Raw genomic sequence first — 21,999 nt, 5'->3', positions numbered from 1 at the left:
ATTTACCTTCTGCATCTCATATGAAGAAAGAGCTTTTCCATCTTATCGAAGCTGACTTGGGATCTGAGGCTGGGAACGTTTTCTTTGGCTTATGTATTATTTCTTGAAGACTTTCCTCCCCTCTGGGTGTGCTGGGATGCAGCTGAGAGATGCAGATCTGTCAGGTTGACTGAGATGCTGGCAGTGGGTCTTGGGCCTTGATCTAAGATCCATTTGATTCTGCTTAAACAGTTTTGGAAGTTGAACAGCTTTGGATCTGACCCTAGATTTCACCATTCCGCTAATAATTCAGCAGTTAAAATCCACTCAAACATCTGATTGTGAAACTGTGCTGTCCCTGCAACAGCGCTGCTCAAATCCGTTAGTCCAGCACCTTCCATCTGCAAACGTGACACACAAGATCCTGAACACGCAGAGGGAGCAGAGATGTTTGGAAAGTTTGATAAGCTAAATCCTAGGTGTCCATGGATTGCAACACTGCTTTCTTGCTGGATATATTAGTAGACAGTATATTTTGATGTTACTGAATAGCTGGAATTATTTTGGGAGACATTTTCATTTAGGCATGCGATTTTTGAATTGCTAAGACATACCAGAAAATTTAAATACATTGACTGGTGATGTAAAAATACTATTTATATATAGTCATCCCGGTCTTACTTCCCATGACTGCTGGAAGCATCTTGGCTCTTATTTGTAGTCCACAGAGAACAGACTGGAAATTGGTGTTGAATTTTACTGCAATACAGTGATCTTTAGGGAGCCATAAGGTGATGTAAAGAGTCACACCAGTGTCCCTTTGATCCTTGACTTTGTTCTACAGTATTTAGCATGATCATTATGTGCACTATTTTGACCAACTGTGTATTCATGACTTTTAGTAACCCACCTGAATGGTCGAAGAATGTGGAGTAAGTAATGCTTCTTGTGTTTTTAAGAATCTCACAGAATGTTGGGTTTGTTCTATTGAGAAATCTGTTCCTGCTCACATTTAAATTAGCATGAATACAAGTTGTCTTTTATATCCACTTTGTTTAGACAAAAGTGTTTGTAATTCATCTTTTTTCATGACTTACATGGCATTTCTACAAACTTCTCAGTGCAGCTCTCTTTCTTCCTCATAACAGGTATACATTCACTGGTATTTATACATTTGAATCACTTGTGAAAATTATTGCAAGAGGTTTCTGTATAGATGGCTTTACTTTCCTACGTGATCCATGGAACTGGCTAGATTTCAGTGTGATCATGATGGCGTAAGTTGTGTTTTCAGATTATCTCAGGTATTTGTGGCATGTGGGAGGGGATGAGACCTTAGGAAGAGGGTGGTTGCGTAAGGAAAAAATAAATCAAGGAAAACTTAAATGAATCCCCCAAAGATTTCTTGGTTCTTCAAAAGAAAGCTTTAGCCTGATATGGAGTCACAGATCCAAAATGCAACACCGTGGAGTTAGCGGCAAAAAATACGATTTTCTGAAAACTGCCTTTATTAATATAAGACTTTATAATAGTACCTAGCATTTTAGATTGTTCACATGCTGGAGTGGCAGCTTGTTCTGATAAGCATAGGACTAGGAGCCAAATGTCTTTAAATTCTAGTCTCTACCACTGCTTCCCTCCTTCGGCTTGCATGTTAAAATTTCCTGGGATGCAGCTTAAGGTTGAACAGTTACTAACCCATTTCAATTAAGGTTCAGTGGCAGAAAAGGAGACGCTTTATTTTCCTTCCTCATTCTTTTCTCTTGTGCCAGATCAGCTTACATTGGTCTGATAATGAGGCTTCATGGGGATGTCTGAATTCACAGCTGAACCAGGAGATGCACGCTAGATTTCTGGTTTTTTCCTTACTGGCCTGCGCTGATCGTTGCTTAGGCTTAGTGCCGCTGATAAAAACCAGGTGTATGTCACTGGTAGTCTGAGTCGCTGGTGGAAGAGATTTTTTTTTTCTCCATTTTATATTTGTTTTTGGAATATTGCACGTGTGCATGTTTGGGGTCCCGTAGTCAACAATGGCTGATGGAAACTGAGGGATTATGTAGGAATGCTCAGGAGCCTAATTTTCAAGGGTTCAGAGCACATGAATTTAATTGTAGTTAAATGCTTTAATTGTATAAAAAGCCTTTTGTTTTGTTTGTTTGTCTGGGGTTTTTTTCTGGATTCTGCACCCAAGGTTGCTGATTTTCCTGAATTTCTGATCTTTTTCTACTTGCCTTTTAGTTGTGTATTTAAATTATATGCAAAGAGTTGGGCATTGTACACAAAGGCAAATAACCAGTAGCTCACTGACGCTTCAGTTTTACTTTAGAATAGATGGAGATCTGCTGTGAACAGCGTAAATGGGCCTGTGTGGGTGAGGCTCCCAGTTCTGTGCACACAGATCAAATTTGACCTGTGATTTGGTTATTTCCTTTGTTTCTTGATAAATTAACAAGTAACAGCATGCCAGCTTTGAAAGCCCCAATGCATTGGTCTGAAATAAACGTGCTAAATCTCTAGCTGATCTAACTCTGTAACCTCTTTATTTTCAGTGAGGTTGCCTGTAGACTTCAAATGCAATCCTTTTTTGTGTCAAGGGCTAGAGCAACCCTGTGCGTTATTTAAATCCCACTAATAGGGTTTAAGTTCTATGAACTTAGGTGGCCTTTCAGCACTGGGAAGAATCTTGAATATTGTGCATTTTTTCACTTTTTCATACCGTGTTTCTCCCCAGACAGCAGGGAGGAAATACTCTATTCTAAGTTGTGATAAAATTTAACTCCGTTAACCTTGCACTAAGCCTCTCATCCTCTGTGTATCTCAGGTTTATCCCCCTTGTAAAATGGGGATAATCATACTTACCTGTGGCTCACAAACAGGTAGTAAAGCATAAAGGATTAAATGAAGGATGCTAATCAAAGCAAAAGATGATCATGCTTTATTAAAAACATGAAGTGAAGCAAATATACCTGAAACCACTGAACTGATGTCACTAAGTCTCACATATTTGGCAGTTTTACAATTACCTTCTTCTGTAAATATAGCGTTAAATTTTCAAGTCCTATATAGGTGAGAATGCAAGTATGTAACCGTGCACCTGGACAAGCTGGTTGCAGTGTGGAGAGACTCAAACTGTGTTTTGACTCTGAAATTTTCTGTCTCTCGCTCTCTTTTAAATGCCAATTCTAAAGCATTTTAAATTACAAGCTGTTTCCTACAAACAGTCAACTATATGAAAAGGAAGGTGACCCCAATGGTGCCATTAACTCTGGTTTAATTCTGCAGGTATATAACAGAGTTTGTAAACCTAGGCAATGTTTCAGCTCTGCGCACTTTCAGGGTTCTGAGAGCTTTGAAAACTATTTCTGTAATTCCAGGTAAGGCGGCCTCCGGTTGGTGTTAGCTGTTGGGTACAGGCCCCTGTGAGTGATGTATTGCTTTGTCTGTAGTTGTTGTTTTATTTTGGTGTGTGTATTGTCATTGTGTTTTTTGTGTGTGACCTCCCTCATTGCAGATATGTCACAGAGTTTGTGGACCTTGGGAATGTCTCAGCATTGAGAACTTTCAGAGTTCTCCGAGCTTTGAAAACTATCTCTGTTATTCCAGGTGAGAACCGTTAAGCATTAAAGGCTGGGCTTGCGTGTATCTCTTTTCCGTATCTCCCCTCCCATCCTGCATTGCTTATTTCTCAGAAATGGCACTGGGATATTTTTGATGGGCTTTGCAGTCTGTATAGACAGAGTAGATTGAAATTAAGACTTCTGGGCCATCAAATTACGGGATGAACAGTCTGCTGTTCCATACTCCTTTATCCGTGTGTATACATGTGACTATCTGAGCTCCGAAATGAAAGCCAGGCCTGAAGTTTAGTTCCAGATGAATAAAGGATCGGGCACTTCCTTCCACCTCAGGATGAATGGTTTCTTGCTCAGTGAGTCATCCCATTATCGTCAGTGTTTCTAGAGTTGTTTTAGAAATGAGCTTGTAAAGCAAGTGAGCAAAACCCAACCAAGATTAAAACCTTTCAGTGTCAGGCTACTTCAGTTACTTGGAGTCAGATGGGATCTGGGGCAGGTTGTCTTCTAGGTAATGACAATAAGCTTGCCTCCCCATCTTCAGAAAGGGTTGATGCTGCCCTTTTGAGATAGACCAAGCTAAACGGAGCATTTGCATTACGAGCTTTTGCATTTTTATGTTGTAGTGGAACTGGTTGTCAGCTATTAATGTAATAGCATGTGGCCCAAAGTACTGACTGTGCTATCAGGAAGCCAGAAGTCCTAATTCATAGACCTGCCCATTTCACGTGCCACCCCCAGAGCTGGACTTTGCAGGACCGTCGCTTACAAAGCTACTCCTAGGCTCTTAACAAAATCTGGGTGTCAGAGGGTAAGCAATGGCCCTTCCTTTATTGTAAGAGACCATGGAGGCATTGTGAACTGAGAATATGGTTCTGATCCTGGATTCTTGTTTAGAAAAGTCACGTGCAGATGGTTTCTCAAAAGTGTCCCTAATTTTAAGGTCAAGCTCAAGACTCCATTTTCATAGGCATCGAAGCATCTGTAGTTTTCCAGTTCTCAGGTGCTTGACCTGTCTCAAGGTAGGCCCCCTAAATAATCACTTGAAGAGTTTGATCATCTATTTCTTTGTGTTTTGTTTCTTAATGCATTAACTGATAATGGTTCTTTTGCTTTCTCAGGCTACACTTGCATATACGTTTGCCAGAAAAGAGACTATGGAATTGTAGGGGCCCATCACTTTTGTCCCCATTCCAGACTGCTAAACCCATCAGATGTACATGGCTGTTGTGCATGATGTTCTTAAGTGGCACCTGCTTTCCTTGCACCGAATGAGAGTATGCTAGAATAATGTTCTTATTTAGCCTTCCTTAATGTTTGGCAGTGCACATACAAAGAGCAAAAGATATTTGGTATTTGCTGTTAGCAGTGCACTAAACGGATCTGAAGTGCAGTTGCGATTCTATCAGCCTGCGACAGGTATTAACTGGCTTGCTCAAAGAAAAGCATCGATGTTAAAATAAGTTTCGTATGTGTTTTGCTTTCATAATCATAGCAAAGTGAAGATGATGCAACTTTAATGAGCTGGTTACTAAATGTGTGACAGCATGCCTTGTCTTCCTGAGGAAAGGAGCAGAGCAGTTCAGTTTTGTAGCATTCTCTCCATTCTCAAAACTAATGGACTTCTTTTATTTCACATGAAGCAAAGGGGGGGTGGATCTGAGCGCTTCTAAGTTCAGCGCAGCCGTACTTTTTACTAAAGGGCTGATTTGCTGCAGGCTTTTATTAAAGGGCTGATGTGCTGCACACAGCCGAGGGGATCCTGTCTGAGTGTGGGGCACACTGAACACATCCGTGGCTGGAACCGTAAATGGCAAAACTCTGTATGGTTGTTTGTGTCAGTCAGGCTCTGGGATAGGATTGCCCCAGCTGTGGTTCTGCAGCACATAGGTAAAGCACAAACCTTGTTCCCCTCTCCGTTTTGTGATTAATATGAAGAATAAAGCATTTGTGTAATTAGCCTACTGGGTTATTTAATATGAATTTAGGCATAGAGTGCTCTTTATGGGTTTTAGTGCTATCATGTCTCAGGGAAGAAGTAATTTTTAGAATACACTTAATATTAAAATATAAAGGGGTTCCCCTTCTGCTTCAGTGCATGTAATGGAATGGAAATTTTAACACTGCTGAGCTAATGAGAAACTCATCTTAGTGTTACGATGAGTGCTAACTACATCTTCTATCAATAATTGGAATTATCCTCAGTGTGTTTTTTAGACAGGATAAAACCAGGAAATATTACCAAAATATGACATGCCACTGGACAAAATTCCATGCAGGCAGAGGGCCTGTATGGATTTGTGTGACAGGAGTAGTCCGTGGCACCTGTGAGCTAAAACATTACAATATTGATTTCATCTTACACCTTGGTGTAGACCATATTAAACTCTGTGGTGGTCTAGAGATATTTTTTAATTGACACTGGAGTTACTAATATTTTAATTGACTAATGCCATCAGCCCCCATGCATCACCAGCCTATGGCACGCCTACAGTAAGTAGGGCCAGGGCTAATCCTGATCTGCAGTAAAGGCAGGCAATTGCTTCAGCTGAAAGTTGTTCGAGTTGTATTTGTCCTGTGACTGGACTGGGAACACTCTTGCTGCCAGTTTATCATCTCGGTTCTGAACCTCGTTCTCCTTACACGCCTGTGAGAGAGCAGCGTACAACCCAGAAACACAAACGCTGGTGTAAATGGCTGCATGTGGTGCATATTTGAGCGATGGAGATGAGCATGCAAATGAGTGTTGTAATGGTTATCTGTCTGCCAGAACTAACAGCAAACAACTGCTTTGTGTTGGAGTAGGGCTTTGGCATTGATTAAAAGTTTTGAAGACTGAAGTAAAAGACATTTTAAAAAATTATTCCTCCATAAGAATTCCTTTTTATTTACGTATTTTTGAATCTTTATGTTCCTGATATGGATCAAACCTCTGTTGGTATAGAAAGGTTTCTTGTCAAAGGTTTATTGCAGAATGCTCATGGCCTCAGCCAAAGACTTGGATCTGACTAGCTCCAAATTCAGACGGATCTGTAATTTATTTTTTTTTAACTCCTTCCTCCCTTCAGTACTCATTTATAAATGTGAGATCACCCTACTTAACATCAGAAACGCTGATTAAAGGGCCCTAATACTGAATTTTTACATCCAAATTCTTGCCTGCCTAGATCTGTGTCCTGAAAGTATTAGTGCTGTGTTCTTCCCCCAGTTCATGGATGGTTCCTCTTACAGACCAGACTGGTTTGGAAAACCAGCAGGATTCTTGGCTTATGCCTGAGCTTACTTTTATTATTGGGCCCTGCCTATTAATGATCCTGACGGCCTTGGTAAAACCCGAAGAGCCAGCAGTCTGGATGAAATCCTGCCCTACACGTAACAAAACCCATGTTCCAAATGAAAGATTCAGCTCCCGCAAGAAAAGGGGAAGTGCTGAAACAGTTTAGTTAAACAGTAGAAACTTAAGATGTAGACAGTTTGAAAGGTATTTGATCTTTGTAAGTTGTTGTAGTTTGTGCCAATAAGCCAGGCTTAAACACAACTAAACGTGTCCATGGAGAGGTTTGTAGCAGTGTATCTTAATTTAACATCTTTGTTTAGACAAACCCTGCTTTCATGGCAGTGACTCCTGAGTGTGCTTTGCATCCTCTGCTGCAAGGCTCAGATACTCTCAGGGAGGAGTGTTGGTATTTTGTTTGGTTCTGACTATTGCTAGTTCACCATCGAAACCGGTGAGCTTGGTTCATTCCTCACCTTCATGGTACTATGTGTCAAAACCTGAATGCAAGTGGTGGTTCCCAGGAACCCAACTGTTTCATAGCACCAATCTTTTGCCACCATATAGCAGTTATAAGGCACTGTATGTGTTTGAATTTTCAATGTCTTTTCATTCTGCAGGAGTGATTTCTAGTCTCGTTTTCTTCTCTGCAGGCTTGAAGACCATTGTGGGTGCCCTAATTCAGTCTGTGAAGAAGCTGTCAGATGTAATGATCTTGACAGTATTTTGTCTCAGTGTCTTTGCTCTGATCGGGTTGCAGCTGTTTATGGGCAATTTAAGGAACAAGTGTGTGATATGGCCAATTAATGTGAATGAGACTTTCCTGGATAACGGCTCTAAGGGCTTTGACTGGGAGGAATACACCAACAATATGTGTAGGTATTTCTGCAGTGATACTCCCTAAAACCCTCTTATTTGGCTTCATGCTGCTAACCAGGATTTTTGACGTGGCTTATCCTGTGATGTGTCCAGCTTTGCGCAGTGAAAACCCCTTGCTCAGATATTTTTCAGTTTTTAGGAATCTGACCTTGTTAAGGTGTTTCTAGTTGGGTTCATCCTTTAGCAGGTCTTGGCTGTGTTCTTTTAGCTAAATATTTTGTCAAAAATGTATTTTTTTTTTCTGTTTTGTTTCCAATTCAAAACTGTTTAAATGTGGTAAAAGGGAAGTAACTGCCCATTTAAATCCCTGGGCTGAATGTCAGGGCCTTCACTTAGTTTTGCCGACTTCTTCAGAAGATGCACATGAAGTTGTTGGTACCTGTTTCTGCTTTGCAACATCCTTCCACGCTGGCAGGATTTCAGAGCTGTAAATGATGCTGCAGATGATCAAGGAACCAGCTTCCAAGTTTTTGTAACTTAATTTCCTCCTCCCTTCTCACTTTGAGCTTCTCTACTGTGCAGTCAGCTAGTTTTAAATATTTATTCAAAATGCTTTACTGTCTTCCAGAAAGGTGCTTCAGCTCAGGCACAGTTAGAGGGATTAATGTTATTTAAAGTGGTGTTAGTTTACTGATAAATTTAACAGCAAGGGTTCTAGAGGGCTCTTAAGTGAAGGGTTTTATAGTGGCATAGCATGTTGAATCCTCTAACTCCATATGTGTGTGCATGTAATCTTTTCTTTTTCATCTTCTTCAGCAAATTTTTACATAATTCCTGGTGCCCCTGATCCTTTGCTCTGTGGTAACAGCTCAGATGCAGGGTGAGTGTTGAGCTTTATTAAAAGTGGAGACTCTAATTACCATTGATGTTGGCTAACAATAGCAAAACCTTTCGAATATTTCCTATTTCTTCCTTTGTTGGTTCTGGTGTTATTTCACATGTAATAGGTTTCACATTTCTTAATCTAATTATTAATCCATTGTTACTATCTGTTTGACTAATTTTGAGATGACATGAGAAATGCTGACATTTTCTAATTTCCTTTACTTAAAAATGCTGACATTTTTCGTGTCATCTCAAGAGGCAGAATGATTACTAGTGGCATTATTTCCTTCTGAATCCAATCTAAGAATCATCAGAGAAGTAGGGGATGGAGGTTCAGAAATGGAAACTTTCCGTGTGCCGTTGCCTCCAGTTGGTTTTTCACCCCGTCCTTCTGTTCTAAAGACACCTGTGGCGAAAGCTAGTCCTTCTGGCTCGCGTTGGGTGAAAAGCCTCACCTCGTTTCCGTAGGACAAAGATAGCAGGGCTTTTCTGAAATCCTGTCTGTCAGTCTCCTTGTCTGCTACTCTCACAGAAAGCAAAATACATGCCGTTTATTATTCCGAGAGTTGTGAAAACCTCTGTCAGCATGGATAATGTGTGTGTTGTCAACTTGCTCTATCCCTTTCGCTGCCTTGGTGCCCTGAAATGGCTGTCGTCTTCTTCACAGTCAATGTCCGGAGGGTTACACGTGCATGAAAGCAGGACGGAACCCCAACTATGGTTACACAAGCTTTGACACTTTCAGCTGGGCTTTTCTGGCTTTATTTCGCCTTATGACTCAGGACTTTTGGGAAAACCTGTATCAATTAGTAAGTAAACACTTTGCTTCGGTGTTATACAAGATGAGAATTTGGGGACGATACAGGAAAGGAAAACATGACAAGCTTTATGTTCTTCCTTCTATCTGGAAGAGTAACTACAAGCTGCACAATGAGATAGTGTGTGTTGAGGCAGGAGGGGACATTACCTGTAAGCGGGTGTTGGACTTTTAAGTCCAGAAGGGATGGGAGGTCCTCAGCGTGTGTACAGCTGAACTGTGAATTAATTCTGGAAGAACCTGACCTCCTGCTGCAGAAGACTGTGAGCAGTTCAGCTCTGCTCACAGAAGGTGCTCAGGTGCTTTGGAGGGCAAAGTGTTTCCTTGTAACCTGAGGATGGTTTGGGGACCTTGCTGAAATGGCTTTTCTTCTATTTGGTTTTGTTTTAAGGGAGTCTAAGCATTGAGTTTCACACTGTACTTCTGAATCATTTTCTGTTTGCATCCGTTGGATGTTCCCTTAAGAGAAGAAGAGGGATGTCACCTTTTGTGTTTATGGCTAATGAGTGTGCAGTGTCTTAGTGCTTTGCAGTGGAAATGCTGAGATGTTAATTATTCAGCACCACTGTATTTTCTTAGAAGCATTCGGGTCAAGGAGTTTGGGATCAGTTCCGATATCAGGTGTCACTCTGAGATTGCCTTCCCCTTTCCCATTCTCTTCCCTTTACTATTTGTTTCTACTTCCAGACCTTACGAGCAGCAGGAAAAACCTACATGATCTTCTTTGTTTTGGTGATTTTTGTGGGATCATTCTATCTGGTTAATCTGATTTTGGCTGTGGTAGCCATGGCTTATGAAGAGCAGAACCAGGCCACATTGGAGGAGGCAGAGCAGAAGGAGGCAGAATTTAAGGCCATGTTAGAACAGTTGAAAAAGCAGCAGGAAGAAGCACAGGTGAGTGTTTTGATTGTATACATTTTGATGCATTTGCCTGTTTTAAGATTTATTTGCCTGTTATTACAGTGAAGTGATGTATAATCAAAAAATGCAGCAATGCCACGGCTGGCTGGCCCTGGCATCTCGTCCTCTGTTGACTGGGGTGACGTTGTGCGCTATCTTCCCTGCTTTTTCCTGAATTATATGCAAGCTTGCTGTGTTTATTTTGTACTGAAAAGCTCCCTCCTATTAAGAAAATTTTAAATGTTCCCAGAGTTCCTAGATAAGTGTGGGAATATCTTTGCAAGACATACAAGTACATCTTTCTTGGTCATTTATCAAATGCTTATAAGCAAAGCTGAGGGACTGAGAGAGATTTTACTACCTGCAAAAGGAGACTATGAAAATTTTTACAAGTCCTGGCTGCAAGTTTCTTCCAAGAGAGAGAATAAGCATCTCAATCCTACCCCAAAGACTTGTACTTACACGCATTAAGCCACACTCTTTCTTAAAGCAGAAAATGGAGTATTAATCATGGTAAGATCTGATTTATTTTCCCCTTCTCTTGCCTACACCCTCAGGCTGCCGCTATGGTCACTTCGGCAGGGACAGTCTCTGAAGATGCTGTGGAAGACGATGGTGGGGGGAGGATGTCTCGGAGCTCCTCGGAGATTTCCAAACTGAGTTCCAAGAGCGCCAAGGAGCGTCGAAACAGGAGGAAGAAACGAAAGGACAAGGAACTGTCAGAAGGAGAGGAGAAGTGTGACAATGAAAAGGTGTTCAAGTCTGAATCTGAGGATGGCATGAGGAGGAAAGCGTTCAGGCTACCCGATAACAGGCTAGGAAGGAAATTTTCCATCATGAACCAGGTAGTTTTCATTTCCTTTACTAATATTTATGCTTGCTTGTAGTCAGGAGAATGTTCTAGTTTAGGTCCTGGTTAGCACGTCAAAGGAATCTGCCCGCCATCTTAAACTTGCAGTGAAGCAGGAGGACACTTACAGCCTGAGATTACAGCCCTTGCACACACTTACCCTGGCATAAATTGTTGCCGAGAGCAGTGAATCTAACCAGATAACGTCTTCCCCACCGTAGCTCAGCTAGGCGAGAGTGAACAGCTCTTAAAGTGTAACCGCCGACTAAGTGGTGATGGTCTGCGTAGACCTGGAGAGGGAGCGAAACCACTTCAGCAGCACTTGACAGCACTGCAGTGCTTTGTTTCCCTACTATTCACGCTGTTGTCCTTCTTTCTTTTCTCCCTCCTAGTCTCTCCTCAGTATCCCAGGCTCCCCTTTTCTCTCCCGACACAATAGCAAGAGCAGCATCTTCAGCTACAAAGGGCGATTCCGTGACCCAGGTTCGGAGAACGAGTTTGCCGATGACGAGCACAGCACAGTGGAGGAAAGCGAAGGCAGGAGAGACTCCCTCTTCATCCCCATCCGCGGCCGCGATCGCAGGAGCAGCTACAGCGGCTACAGCGGCTACAGCCAAGGCAGCCGGTCCTCGCGGATTTTCCCCAACCTCCGCCGAAACGTGAAGAGGAACAGCACGGTGGATTGCAACGGCGTGGTGTCCCTCATCGGCGGCCCGCCTTCCAGCATGCCTGGGGGACGCCTTCTGCCTGAGGTGAAAACAGATAAGGCAGCTCCCGATGGCAGTGTAAGGAAGCCAGTGAGGAGGCCGCGCGGGCATGGCGGTCTGTCCTCCTCTCCCCTCCTGTCTGCCGCCCTTCGAGGACCAGAGTCGGTCTGTCTGACCGCAGGCGATAAAGTCCGCATCGGGTTAAACACCCCGTGCTTTAACTTCCCCTTTCTTTCCCTCTCAAACTCAATCACCCACCTCCTCCTCCTCCCCTTGGCTTCCTGGGAAAAAAAAGGCTTGGAATTGGATCCTTAATTAAAGGACTGATAGTAGTAGGAACCCTTGGTGTACGTCAGGGCAATTCATGAGGAGGTGTTTAAAGCACGGGGGTTGGGAAACCGACAAAAGTTTGTTGCAAATTTTCTCCACTGTAAGATAAAATATTTGGGGATTTAAAGGGACATACAAACAGGCTTTTAACTCTTACTAAATTTTACGCAGGAAGCTATTAGTAAAATAAGGATTTTTTTAAAAATATTATTTTTGAATTTTCCTTGACCAACTTTTTGTAATTAATTGACCGAATTGATATTGAGTAACCTTTTTAGTGCCTCAACATCTTGGAATGCAAGAGAGAAACAAAGCTTAAAAAATAGGATATTAGTTAGTGGGATTAAAAGAATCTGGATGAGATTGAAACGATGTCACTTGAGAGATAGCTAAATCAGTTGTTTCTGAGAAAAGTCTGGTTACCGTGCCTATAAATTCCAAGCTATTTTTTTTTTTTTTTTTAGTTATTTCAATTCTTGCAACCTGTTTGACCATAATTAGTTATATTAAGCATCAGTTGCTACCTGTTTTCTTTCTTCCCTAGTTAGCATGGTAATACAATGCTTTGCTTCAGTATTTAATTCTCTTTCTAACACAGCATGAGCCTGGTAGGGATAGTAATCTGCATGATGCATGCGTAGAAGAACAAGTATTACTTAGCAGTTCTTTTGCTAATTCTATACATAGAGAGAGTTCAACATGCAACAAGCAATTAACTGTCCTGGCGGGAGAGCTGCATGTGCTGTGCAGGGACCTTGGTTCACAAGCAGACAGTGGCAAATTCCTGTAATGAGGAAAAAAGCCCAGTTATCTGTTAGGACACAAGATTGTCTGTGCCTAGCAGAGACTGGTATTTCCAGAGCAATCTTGGGAGGGAAACTGCGAGGTGCCTGTAGAAGTGCAAGCTCTTTGACTTGAGGGGAACGAGGTGATCCTTCCCAAGGGTGAAATCGAGACGCGGTTTCGTATCGCAATTGTGTTAGAAAATCAGCTTCACAGTGGGCTAGAGTGGGAGGAATCCCCGCTAGTTCTCAGACGGTGATGTGGCTGAGCTTCATTTATCCTGATTTTCAGATGCAGATTTTGAAATAAGTGTTGATACTGTCAAATGCTCGGTTCCCAAACCTTGTTAGTTTGAGTGGCTCAGGGGGGCTGGGGTGGAGTTCACACTCTGGCCAGACATAAAGTGGTCAAGGGTTGTAAAGTGGCCTGGTTATAAGAGTCGCTGCCCGTCTCTGTTTGGTAGTAGTACAGAGTGTAAAATACTTTGTACCACAGTGGTCTTTGTTAGAAATATTCTTTAAAATATAGTCCTTAATTTGTCTAAGGCTGCAAAGCACTGGTGCTAGCAAAAATGAGGCCTTGAGTTTTGGTTTGACCATGGTAGAAAAGTGAGAAGGATAGCAGGAGCAAAGATTTTTTTCTGTCTTGGGCATATGTGCCTTATTTCTAGGCTGAGAGTATGTAAAGTACTGGGAAGGCAAAGGGTTTGTATTAATCATCATGGGAATTTTGCAGGGTACTACTGAAATCGAAATTCGAAAGAAACCTGGTGGGTCTCTCTTGGTCTCGATGGATCAGGTGAACGCGTCCTATGGAAGAAAGGATCGAACCAACAGCGTCATGACTGGCTTGACAAACACCCTAGTTGAGGGTAGGTCTGGCTCGAAGGTGTGCCCTTGGTGTTTCTCCGTCTGTATGTATCGATTGCCCTCTCGTGGTGTGCTGTAGGAAGACAGCACCCATCCACCTGGAGGACAGTTCCTCACCCCACATCTGCCCTGGGCTGGAGCCGTGCTGGCTGTCCCTCGGCGCGGCCAGAGGTCACAAAACACGGGCACGGACCCCCGTGGCCGCTCAGGTTGGCCAAGAGGATGCCGAATGGCCCCGTGGAACTTGGTGAGATGGCCTTGGCGTGGCTCAGGGGGTGGGTAAGGGCGCGGGGTGAGGGGTGCAGGTGGGGGGAGCGCCGGCCCCGCACAGGCCCCCTCTGTTCGGGCAAGCGCTGCGCAGCAGAGATCAGGTTTGAGCGGTGGGTACCTGCCAGAGGACGCGCGTGCCCTTCAGGTGTACAGAATTCAGCTGTCCCTGCTTTCGAGTAGTACCTATTCGTGCATTGATTTTGCCTAAACCTCCTTCTTTTGGGTCATTCCTGATACAGAAGTACTTATTAAACTTTATTTTACTTGGTTTTGCATCTGAATTATATAGATACAGAGGTAAAGACAACAAGGAGTTGTAATTTTACAATAATGAATATGCAGTGTGGAGATTATAGGAGTAAGACGATGTCTGATATGGATGTTCTGTCTTCTGCCATCTCCCAAGGACTGGAGGGACCCTCCTTTGCTTACAGTCCGTGGGAGAAAAAGATTTGAGCTACGCTAAAAGCTGAAACGTGACAGCTGTCAAAAGAGAAAGGGACTTCTGGATGACGGAAATTCTGAAATGGACAGCACACGGAGATGAGATTTCCAAATATGTTATGCAGGAGCCAGCAAGAATTTATGAACAGCAGCCGTATGAGGTTGATGATCTCAAATTCCTGCTGTCTCCTGCAATAAAATTGTATGAAAACTAAATATACTTAGAAACAGAGCAAGGTTCTGCTGCTGCTTCCCTCCTGCGCAAACGCCTACAGGCTACAGTGCTACGGTCCTCTCTTTTAACTTTAGAAATTCCAAGGCAACTAAATACTAAGCAACCAAAGAACCAATGAGAAAGAGAGTACAGTGGTCCTTTCCCTACCCATAAAAAAATAAAACTTCAGCATGAACAGCTGTATAGCCTGAATGGAGCCATTGCAAGTCAAAGAACAGAGGGAGGGAACTCCCGATCTTTATTTTTTTTCCCCCTAAGCACTTGAAATAAGCCAGTGTAAAAAAATGGACGCAGCATCGTGTTTGATTTCTGTAAAAGGATGTGGTTTGTCCTAATCAGGTTATTTCTGGTTAAAATCCTATGCAGCATTATGTCATATATTTCCTCTTTTAGACTATGTCTGCATTCAGCACAGAATTCATTTAAGTTATTTAAAAACTGGCACCAAAGACAGTTTTGAATCTGTAACTTTGATTTAAACCGTTTTACCTTGATCAGTTCTGAGTTAAATATATCCCTTCATTTGAAATAATTTAGATTGACTCATAAGAGCCACGTGGGGCTGTCACAGAGGTTTAGAACTGCACTTCCCGGTGACCTCGTGCAGGTGTGATGTAGCTCTTGCATAGGGACAGAGGAGAAGTCAGCGAAGCTCCGTACAAAGACTCGACCCGACTCTTCTGTCATGGCCATCTTCATGATTGGCCGTGGCCATAAGGTTCATAGCCTAGTAACTCTTTGCCTTAAGCTATTGCCAAGCATCCTGGAGTTCTTTTGGTTTGAGTGTTGTATGTACATAAAACAAAACGTATCTTTGGCCTAAGAATATTGAATTTTTGTGCAAGCAGGGAGACATGAAAGGGGTTCACAACAGGCAAGATCGGACAGTATTTTAGCGGTGCTGAGTGTCAGACAGATCCAGCAGCCTTAGAGGTGGAGACTGAACTCTGCTGCTGTTTTGTTTTGTAACTGTAGAGCTGGAAGAGTCCCAGAGGAAGTGTCCCCCTTGCTGGTACAAATTTGCCAACACGTTCTTGATCTGGGAATGCCACCCGTACTGGATCAAGCTGAAGGAGATAGTGAACTTAATTGTCATGGATCCTTTTGTTGACCTGGCCATCACCATCTGTATTGTGCTGAACACTCTGTTCATGGCCATGGAGCACCACCCTATGACCCCAGAGTTTGAACACGTGCTCTCCGTAGGAAATCTGGTAAGATAGTATTGGTAAATATTCCCTACAGATCTGCTCCTGCTGGGATACGCTGCTTGTTAATGTAGACTTAGACTGCAAGCACCGGTGTTCCGGACTCTAGAGGACATTGAGCAGCATGAGCTTGCCCTCACTGCAGTCACTGGCAGCTCAAGAGATGTTTGCTAAGGGTGCACTTCTCTGGTCAGGGTTTGTTACTACTTTAAGACCCATCTGTTAATTCCCAGTATGCCTGAGTGGGTCAATGATGTTTGTGCTGCACAGGAGGAGGAAAGACTGCAGCAGGCAAGTACATGGCATTGCATAGGCTGCATCTTTGAATTGGTGTGACAAATTGCATTGTTTGATATTTAGCGTGAAGATTAGAAAATGAACAAAAGCGAATCTTTGCCTGTTCTTTGTCTGTCCCTCTCCTCACCACTTCAGGTTTTCACTGGAATTTTCACAGCAGAAATGTTCCTGAAGCTCATTGCCATGGATCCCTACTATTATTTCCAAGAAGGCTGGAACATCTTTGATGGATTTATTGTCTCCCTCAGTTTAATGGAACTGGGCCTAGCAGATGTGGAAGGACTTTCTGTGCTGCGATCTTTCCGACTGGTATTCCATATTCCAGTTCTTTTTGAACGTTACTATCTTGGAGCTACTAGAAAGCTTTTTACATAAGAAAAGGCAAACCCAATTTTTTTCTGATTTTGGGGAGGATGGAGATGGAGTAGTGTAATTTTTGTGGCCTCTTCTTATTTCACAACTGCTGTTTACAAGATCTGAGAAACAGCTCATTGTATTTAGGCAGTGAAGGATAACTTGGGAGGTATCTTGGTGTAGAGTACTTAATATGGATGGAGATGGACCATGCTAGAATGCACCTCATTTCATGTGGTCAAATCTGGTAGGTTGTATGTTACAGTATAAGAAAAGTGCTGAATGCCTACAGCCTTTGTGTGCTTTAACTTGTGCTGTCAGTGGCAGTGGTTAAGCTTTTGAAAATTGTATTAGGAAAAGTTAGATTCAAGATATCAAGACTAGATATCAAAAGATATCAAGGTGAGATTTTTGCGCATGGAGAACCACAACTGTGGTCAGATTTTCCAAAGATTTTCCAGACTCAGAAGCTCCTGTTTATATCCAACTTCAGAAAGTCTGTCTCCAAATTAAATTCTCTGGAAATTAAACTTTGATTGTGTGTTCTGGATATGCCAGGAAAAAAAGTCCTTTTTTTCCAGGGGAAGATGAGAAGCATTCAGTAAAGAAAAAAAGTAATTTTTTGAGACACACACACTTCACATAAGTCTTCTGACTTCCATAATGTTGCAAAGTTTGCAAAGCAAGATGGAAGCTCCATCCTTCTCCTTTGTAAAAGGAGATCACCATGTCGGGGATAACTTAAGTACAAAATCCCGGAGGACAAATTCAAAGAGAAGTCAAGCATTCCCTACTCCCACTGACTTCAGAAGCATGGGCTTATGTTACGTAAAATAAAAGATGGCTGCCATTTAGAAAATTCTGCCTGATTTTTCTCTTCGAGATGAAATTAAATTAAGTGTCATTTGTCTGTTTTGCTTTTTGTTTTGTTTTTTTGGTTTTTTGTTTTTTTGGTTTTTTGTAGCTGAGAGTCTTCAAACTGGCCAAGTCCTGGCCCACTCTGAACATGCTGATAAAAATCATCGGTAACTCAGTGGGTGCTTTGGGGAACTTGACCTTGGTGCTAGCCATCATCGTGTTCATCTTTGCTGTGGTGGGCATGCAGCTCTTCGGCAAAAGCTACAAGGAGTGTGTCTGCAAGATCAATCCGGAGTGTGAGCTACCCCGCTGGCACATGAACGATTTCTTCCACTCCTTCCTTATTGTCTTCCGTGTGTTGTGTGGGGAATGGATTGAGACCATGTGGGATTGTATGGAAGTAGCAGGACAGGCCATGTGCTTGATTGTCTTCATGATGGTCATGGTCATCGGAAATTTAGTGGTCAGTAAATGGTTACTGATGGTCTTTGTTGGTTGCCTCCGGGTGGGGTAGAACATGGGGAGACCACAGGACTAGGGAGTGATGATTTGTGAGTCTGTTCCAGCTCTGTTAGGGTCCTTCATGGCCTTTGACACATGAAGAGTCCTGTTGGCTTTGGTAGCACAATATTAAGGATGTGCTTTGCTTGATTAGGGTCTTAAACAGTTGCCCACAAATAAAGCATCCAAGCACTTTGCAATAAAAGCTGGAGGTAAGAAACCCTCAGTCAAAGGGGACAGACCCACACCTTGCCTGAGAGGGTAAAAGAAGCTTTAAAGAAGCAAAACCTGGATTTTCAAATGCCGGGAGAGGAAATAATTTGGTACGCAGGAAAAGGTCCTGAAGTGTTAAAATCAGGTTGGAAGTTTCTTCTAAAATCTGCCCACTAGCTCAATCATGAGGTATAGTTGTGTGCAAGAATCTGCTGGTGAAATTGCATGGCCTGTTGTGTGGGAGGTTAGACTAGATCATGATGTTTCCTTCTGGTCTTAAATTTTGTGAAGTCTATGGAGGAAAATGTAAGCAAGAATGAAGTAGTGTCAGCAGTTGTATGTCTTCAAAGTAGTGTTGTGAGCCCTCTGAGGGGACTTGTCTCACCAAGGGATTTTGACAAAGTCAGTCTTGGGGACTATCACTAGATGTGGCCAAGGAAATAGATCTGGGAGTGATCACTCAAAATGCCTAGATTTGACCCATTTCCTTTGGGCCAGAGATGGGACTAAACCAGTAACGGTGAATTTGAATCCCTTGGGTGGCTGCTGCTTAAATCCCTCTCTAACATCTGCAGTCTGGGTGCTGCAAGGGGCTCTGTGTCAGGGACCCTTCTGCCTGCACCGAGCCCCTGGGACGCCAGGGCAGCGATGTGCTGCACAGGCCCCCCCACCGCTCATGGAACGCGTTGCAGGATCAGTGGTTCCTCGAGCCCTGGGTCCCTCCAGAGGTCTGTGGGACGCCGGAGCTGGTTCTCAGCGTGGTGTTTGGAGACATAGCTCTGCAGCCCCTCTTGACATCAGCAGGACTTGGGTGGCTAAAGACTCGTATTGAGCTTTGGAAATACAACCCCTGTGTGCCGGCTCTGCCAAACGCGACCTCTTCTCTTTCAGGTGCTGAACCTGTTCTTGGCCTTGCTACTGAGCTCCTTCAGCGCAGACAACTTAGCAGCCACGGATGATGATGGGGAGATGAACAACCTGCAGATTTCTGTTATTCGCATCAAGAAGGGCATTGCCTGGACCAAGGCGAAAGTGCGTGAGTTCATGCAGGCTCATTTCAAGCAGAGAGAGGCAGATGAGGTCAAACCCTTGGATGAATTGTACGACAAGAAGGTGAACTGCATTGCTAACCATACAGGGGCTGATATCAACAGAGACATCGATTATCAGAAGAATGGCAATGGCACGACGAGTGGAATTGGGAGCAGTGTGGAGAAGTACATAATAGATGAAGATCACATGTCCTTCATCAATAACCCCAATCTCACTGTCCGGGTACCTATTGCTGTAGGTGAATCAGATTTTGAAAATCTCAACACAGAAGATTTCAGCAGTGATACAGATCCTGATGGCAGCAAAGAGGTAGGATGAAATGCTAAAAATTCTTTCTAGTCTTTTGACCCTCGTGTGAGTGCCTGGAAGCATCTTGGGAGGGAGAACTAGCTAGTTCCAGCACAAAACTCCTGTTTATATTCAGATGTTGTCATTGCACTCAAGACAGAAATTTCTTGTGCTAGTTGCTCTATAGAGAGCCACAAATACTTGTAAATATATCTAATGTAAATACTTTATACTGTCTGTCCTGTTAACATGAGATGTAAGCTGGGTCAGGGCCTTACTGAGATGAAGGGAGAGTTTTTGTTACAGTAAATCTGGTGAATAAATTGCTGAGTCATCAAGGCGTTTGACATTTGTTGGGAACTAATTATAGATTGGATTGGGTTTTGTTTTGTGTTCAAGAAACTTGATGATACCAGCTCTTCTGAAGGTAGCACCATTGATATAAAGCCTGAAGTGGAAGAAGTCCCTGTGGAGGCACCAGAGGAGTACCTGGACCCAGATGCGTGCTTCACAGAAGGTAAGGTGAACTGGGAGGGTAGAAAGAAGCCCCTGAGCTGTTTTGGGGACCTGGCTACTGCAAGCTTACCCTGAGGGTGGGTCTCGGTCTGGATCAAGTCTGGCTGTCAGCGTATTTTGAGACACTTATTGGACCTCCTTGAATCACAGGTGAACTAGTTTAGAAGAATTTGCAAAGTGAAGGCCTCGGAGATGTAGTTGCTGTTGCAAGGATGTAGATGACGTATAGGTAGGGCAAGTTGATCTTTTGTACAACTGATACCTTGAGAACTTAGAAGCAGAAGAATCTGGCTTCTGGTTGTTTTTTTTTTTCCCCTTCTGTCACTGGCCTCAATGTCTTTCAGCAACTGATCCATTAGAGGTATTCCCATGGCAAAGATATTTTAAATGGTTCAAGGTTATTTTATCAGCAAGTTTTCCATTCCTCTTCTGTCAAGTGCATGGATACTTCACCAAATATAACGAGCTTAATCTGTTCACAAATTGATGTTAATTCAGGTGCCCAGACACAAAATTGGCATAAGTAACCATAAAATTCTCAAGAACACAAGAGTTTTAGCTGAAATTCGGCATGTTTAATATTGTTGGCATCAAGACTGCTTCTCAACATTGACAATTTTATGGTCTTACATTAAATGATCTGTTACCTAACAGAATTTGGGCTCATACTCCTTTGTGCACTATCCCCCTTTCCAGGTTGTACGCAGCGCTGTAAATGTTGTCAGGTCAATATTGAGGAGGGACTGGGGAAGTCTTGGTGGACCTTGAGGAAGACTTGTTTTCTGATTGTGGAACATAATTGGTTTGAGACTTTCATCATCTTTATGATCCTACTGAGCAGTGGTGCTCTGGTGAGTAAAATACAGAAATATGTGTAGCCCAGTGGTGTTCAGCTAGGAGACATCTAATCGGGAAAGCTGTGTATAGGAAATTTGGTGACAAAGCAAGCTATGATGTCTCTTACCTGGAAAACAACATAGCTCCGTTGTAGTAGGTATTGTATAAAAGCCTTTATTAATTATTTTTGGTGTGTTTAAATTAAGAATGAAGACTGAAAGCCTGCAAATCTGGGTTCTGATCATAGCTTGACTAGAAATGTGAGGATTTTGGACAAAGTCAGCCTGTATCTATGTCTCATTTTCACATTACCAAACAAGAATATTTATATTTCCCTTTCTTCACTTTCCCGTGCTTGCAGAGCTTCTTGACCTCATGGTATCACAAGTAATCACCGTTTCTGTTTTCACACAGCACGCTGTTTAGTAGGCAGGGTTATACAACAAACAGCTCCAAGCACGTGTTACTCACGAGTTTTAGGACAGAAGGCCACAACAGTTCCTATCCCACAGTAGTAGCCTGGTTTTCTCTGCGTGCCCAGCTTCCGTAATAATTAGCACTCTGATTGCCAATGAACTCGGCCCTTTTGGATGTGCTGAGCTGCAGAGAAAACCTGCCTCTGTGTGCTACTGTAGTGATACCAGTTGCTGAACATTTCGATGCAAAGGCTTGTGCTCAGATCCCCAAAAGGGAGAGAAGCTTTTGTTTCAGGACTTCCCTTTTTTGTTTTTATGTATTTATTTATTTTTGGTTTGGCGTTGCGGTGTTGCAACTACTAGAGCAGATAAGGTATAAGAAACATAATTCCTGTGCTCATCTCAGTATCATTTGAATAAGCTTCTGGTTACCAACACTGAACTATGGAATAAATCCGATATAATGACACAAGTACCTGGTTATTTTCCAGGCTTTTGAGGATATTTACATAGAACAGAGGAAAACAATCCGGACCATCCTGGAGTATGCGGACAAGGTCTTCACTTACATTTTCATCCTGGAGATGTTGCTGAAATGGTGCGCTTACGGATTCGTCAAGTTCTTCACTAATGCCTGGTGCTGGCTGGATTTCCTCATTGTGGCTGTATGTATCCTCTCCTCCTTATTTCTGGTTGGAAAAAAATGTTGGTTAGAAGAGTGCTG

General features: G+C 42.8%; 1 protein-coding gene across 3 annotated transcripts in view; it reads left to right on the top strand.

Annotated features, from left to right (window-relative positions):
- The window catches only part of SCN8A (sodium voltage-gated channel alpha subunit 8), a 57,032-nt gene that overhangs the window by 19,874 nt on the left and 15,159 nt on the right, over positions 1 to 21,999 (top strand). The window contains exons 4-20 of one of the 3 annotated variants that reach the window (XM_042796595.1): positions 822 to 911; positions 1,128 to 1,256; positions 3,491 to 3,582; positions 7,479 to 7,700; positions 8,461 to 8,524; positions 9,197 to 9,338; positions 10,034 to 10,240; positions 10,804 to 11,091; positions 11,489 to 11,848; positions 13,652 to 13,787; positions 15,710 to 15,948; positions 16,375 to 16,548; positions 17,558 to 17,914; positions 19,057 to 19,527; positions 19,906 to 20,023; positions 20,719 to 20,873; positions 21,767 to 21,940. In XM_042796595.1, the coding sequence (XP_042652529.1) occupies positions 822 to 911; positions 1,128 to 1,256; positions 3,491 to 3,582; positions 7,479 to 7,700; positions 8,461 to 8,524; positions 9,197 to 9,338; positions 10,034 to 10,240; positions 10,804 to 11,091; positions 11,489 to 11,848; positions 13,652 to 13,787; positions 15,710 to 15,948; positions 16,375 to 16,548; positions 17,558 to 17,914; positions 19,057 to 19,527; positions 19,906 to 20,023; positions 20,719 to 20,873; positions 21,767 to 21,940 (3,418 nt within the window). Of the gene's footprint in view, positions 1 to 821; positions 912 to 1,127; positions 1,257 to 3,261; positions 3,354 to 3,490; positions 3,583 to 7,478; positions 7,701 to 8,460; positions 8,525 to 9,196; positions 9,339 to 10,033; positions 10,241 to 10,803; positions 11,092 to 11,488; positions 11,849 to 13,651; positions 13,788 to 15,709; positions 15,949 to 16,374; positions 16,549 to 17,557; positions 17,915 to 19,056; positions 19,528 to 19,905; positions 20,024 to 20,718; positions 20,874 to 21,766; positions 21,941 to 21,999 lie in introns of all 3 variants that reach the window. The other 2 variants (XM_042796596.1, XM_042796597.1) reach the window with 2 other exon arrangements.

Source organism: Tyto alba, unplaced genomic scaffold (genome assembly GCF_018691265.1).
Source record: "Tyto alba isolate M040663 unplaced genomic scaffold, T.alba_DEE_v4.0 Super-Scaffold_23, whole genome shotgun sequence".
In the NCBI taxonomy this organism is placed as follows: Eukaryota; Metazoa; Chordata; class Aves; order Strigiformes; family Tytonidae; genus Tyto; species Tyto alba.
This window is presented reverse-complemented; position numbering and strand designations above follow the sequence as displayed.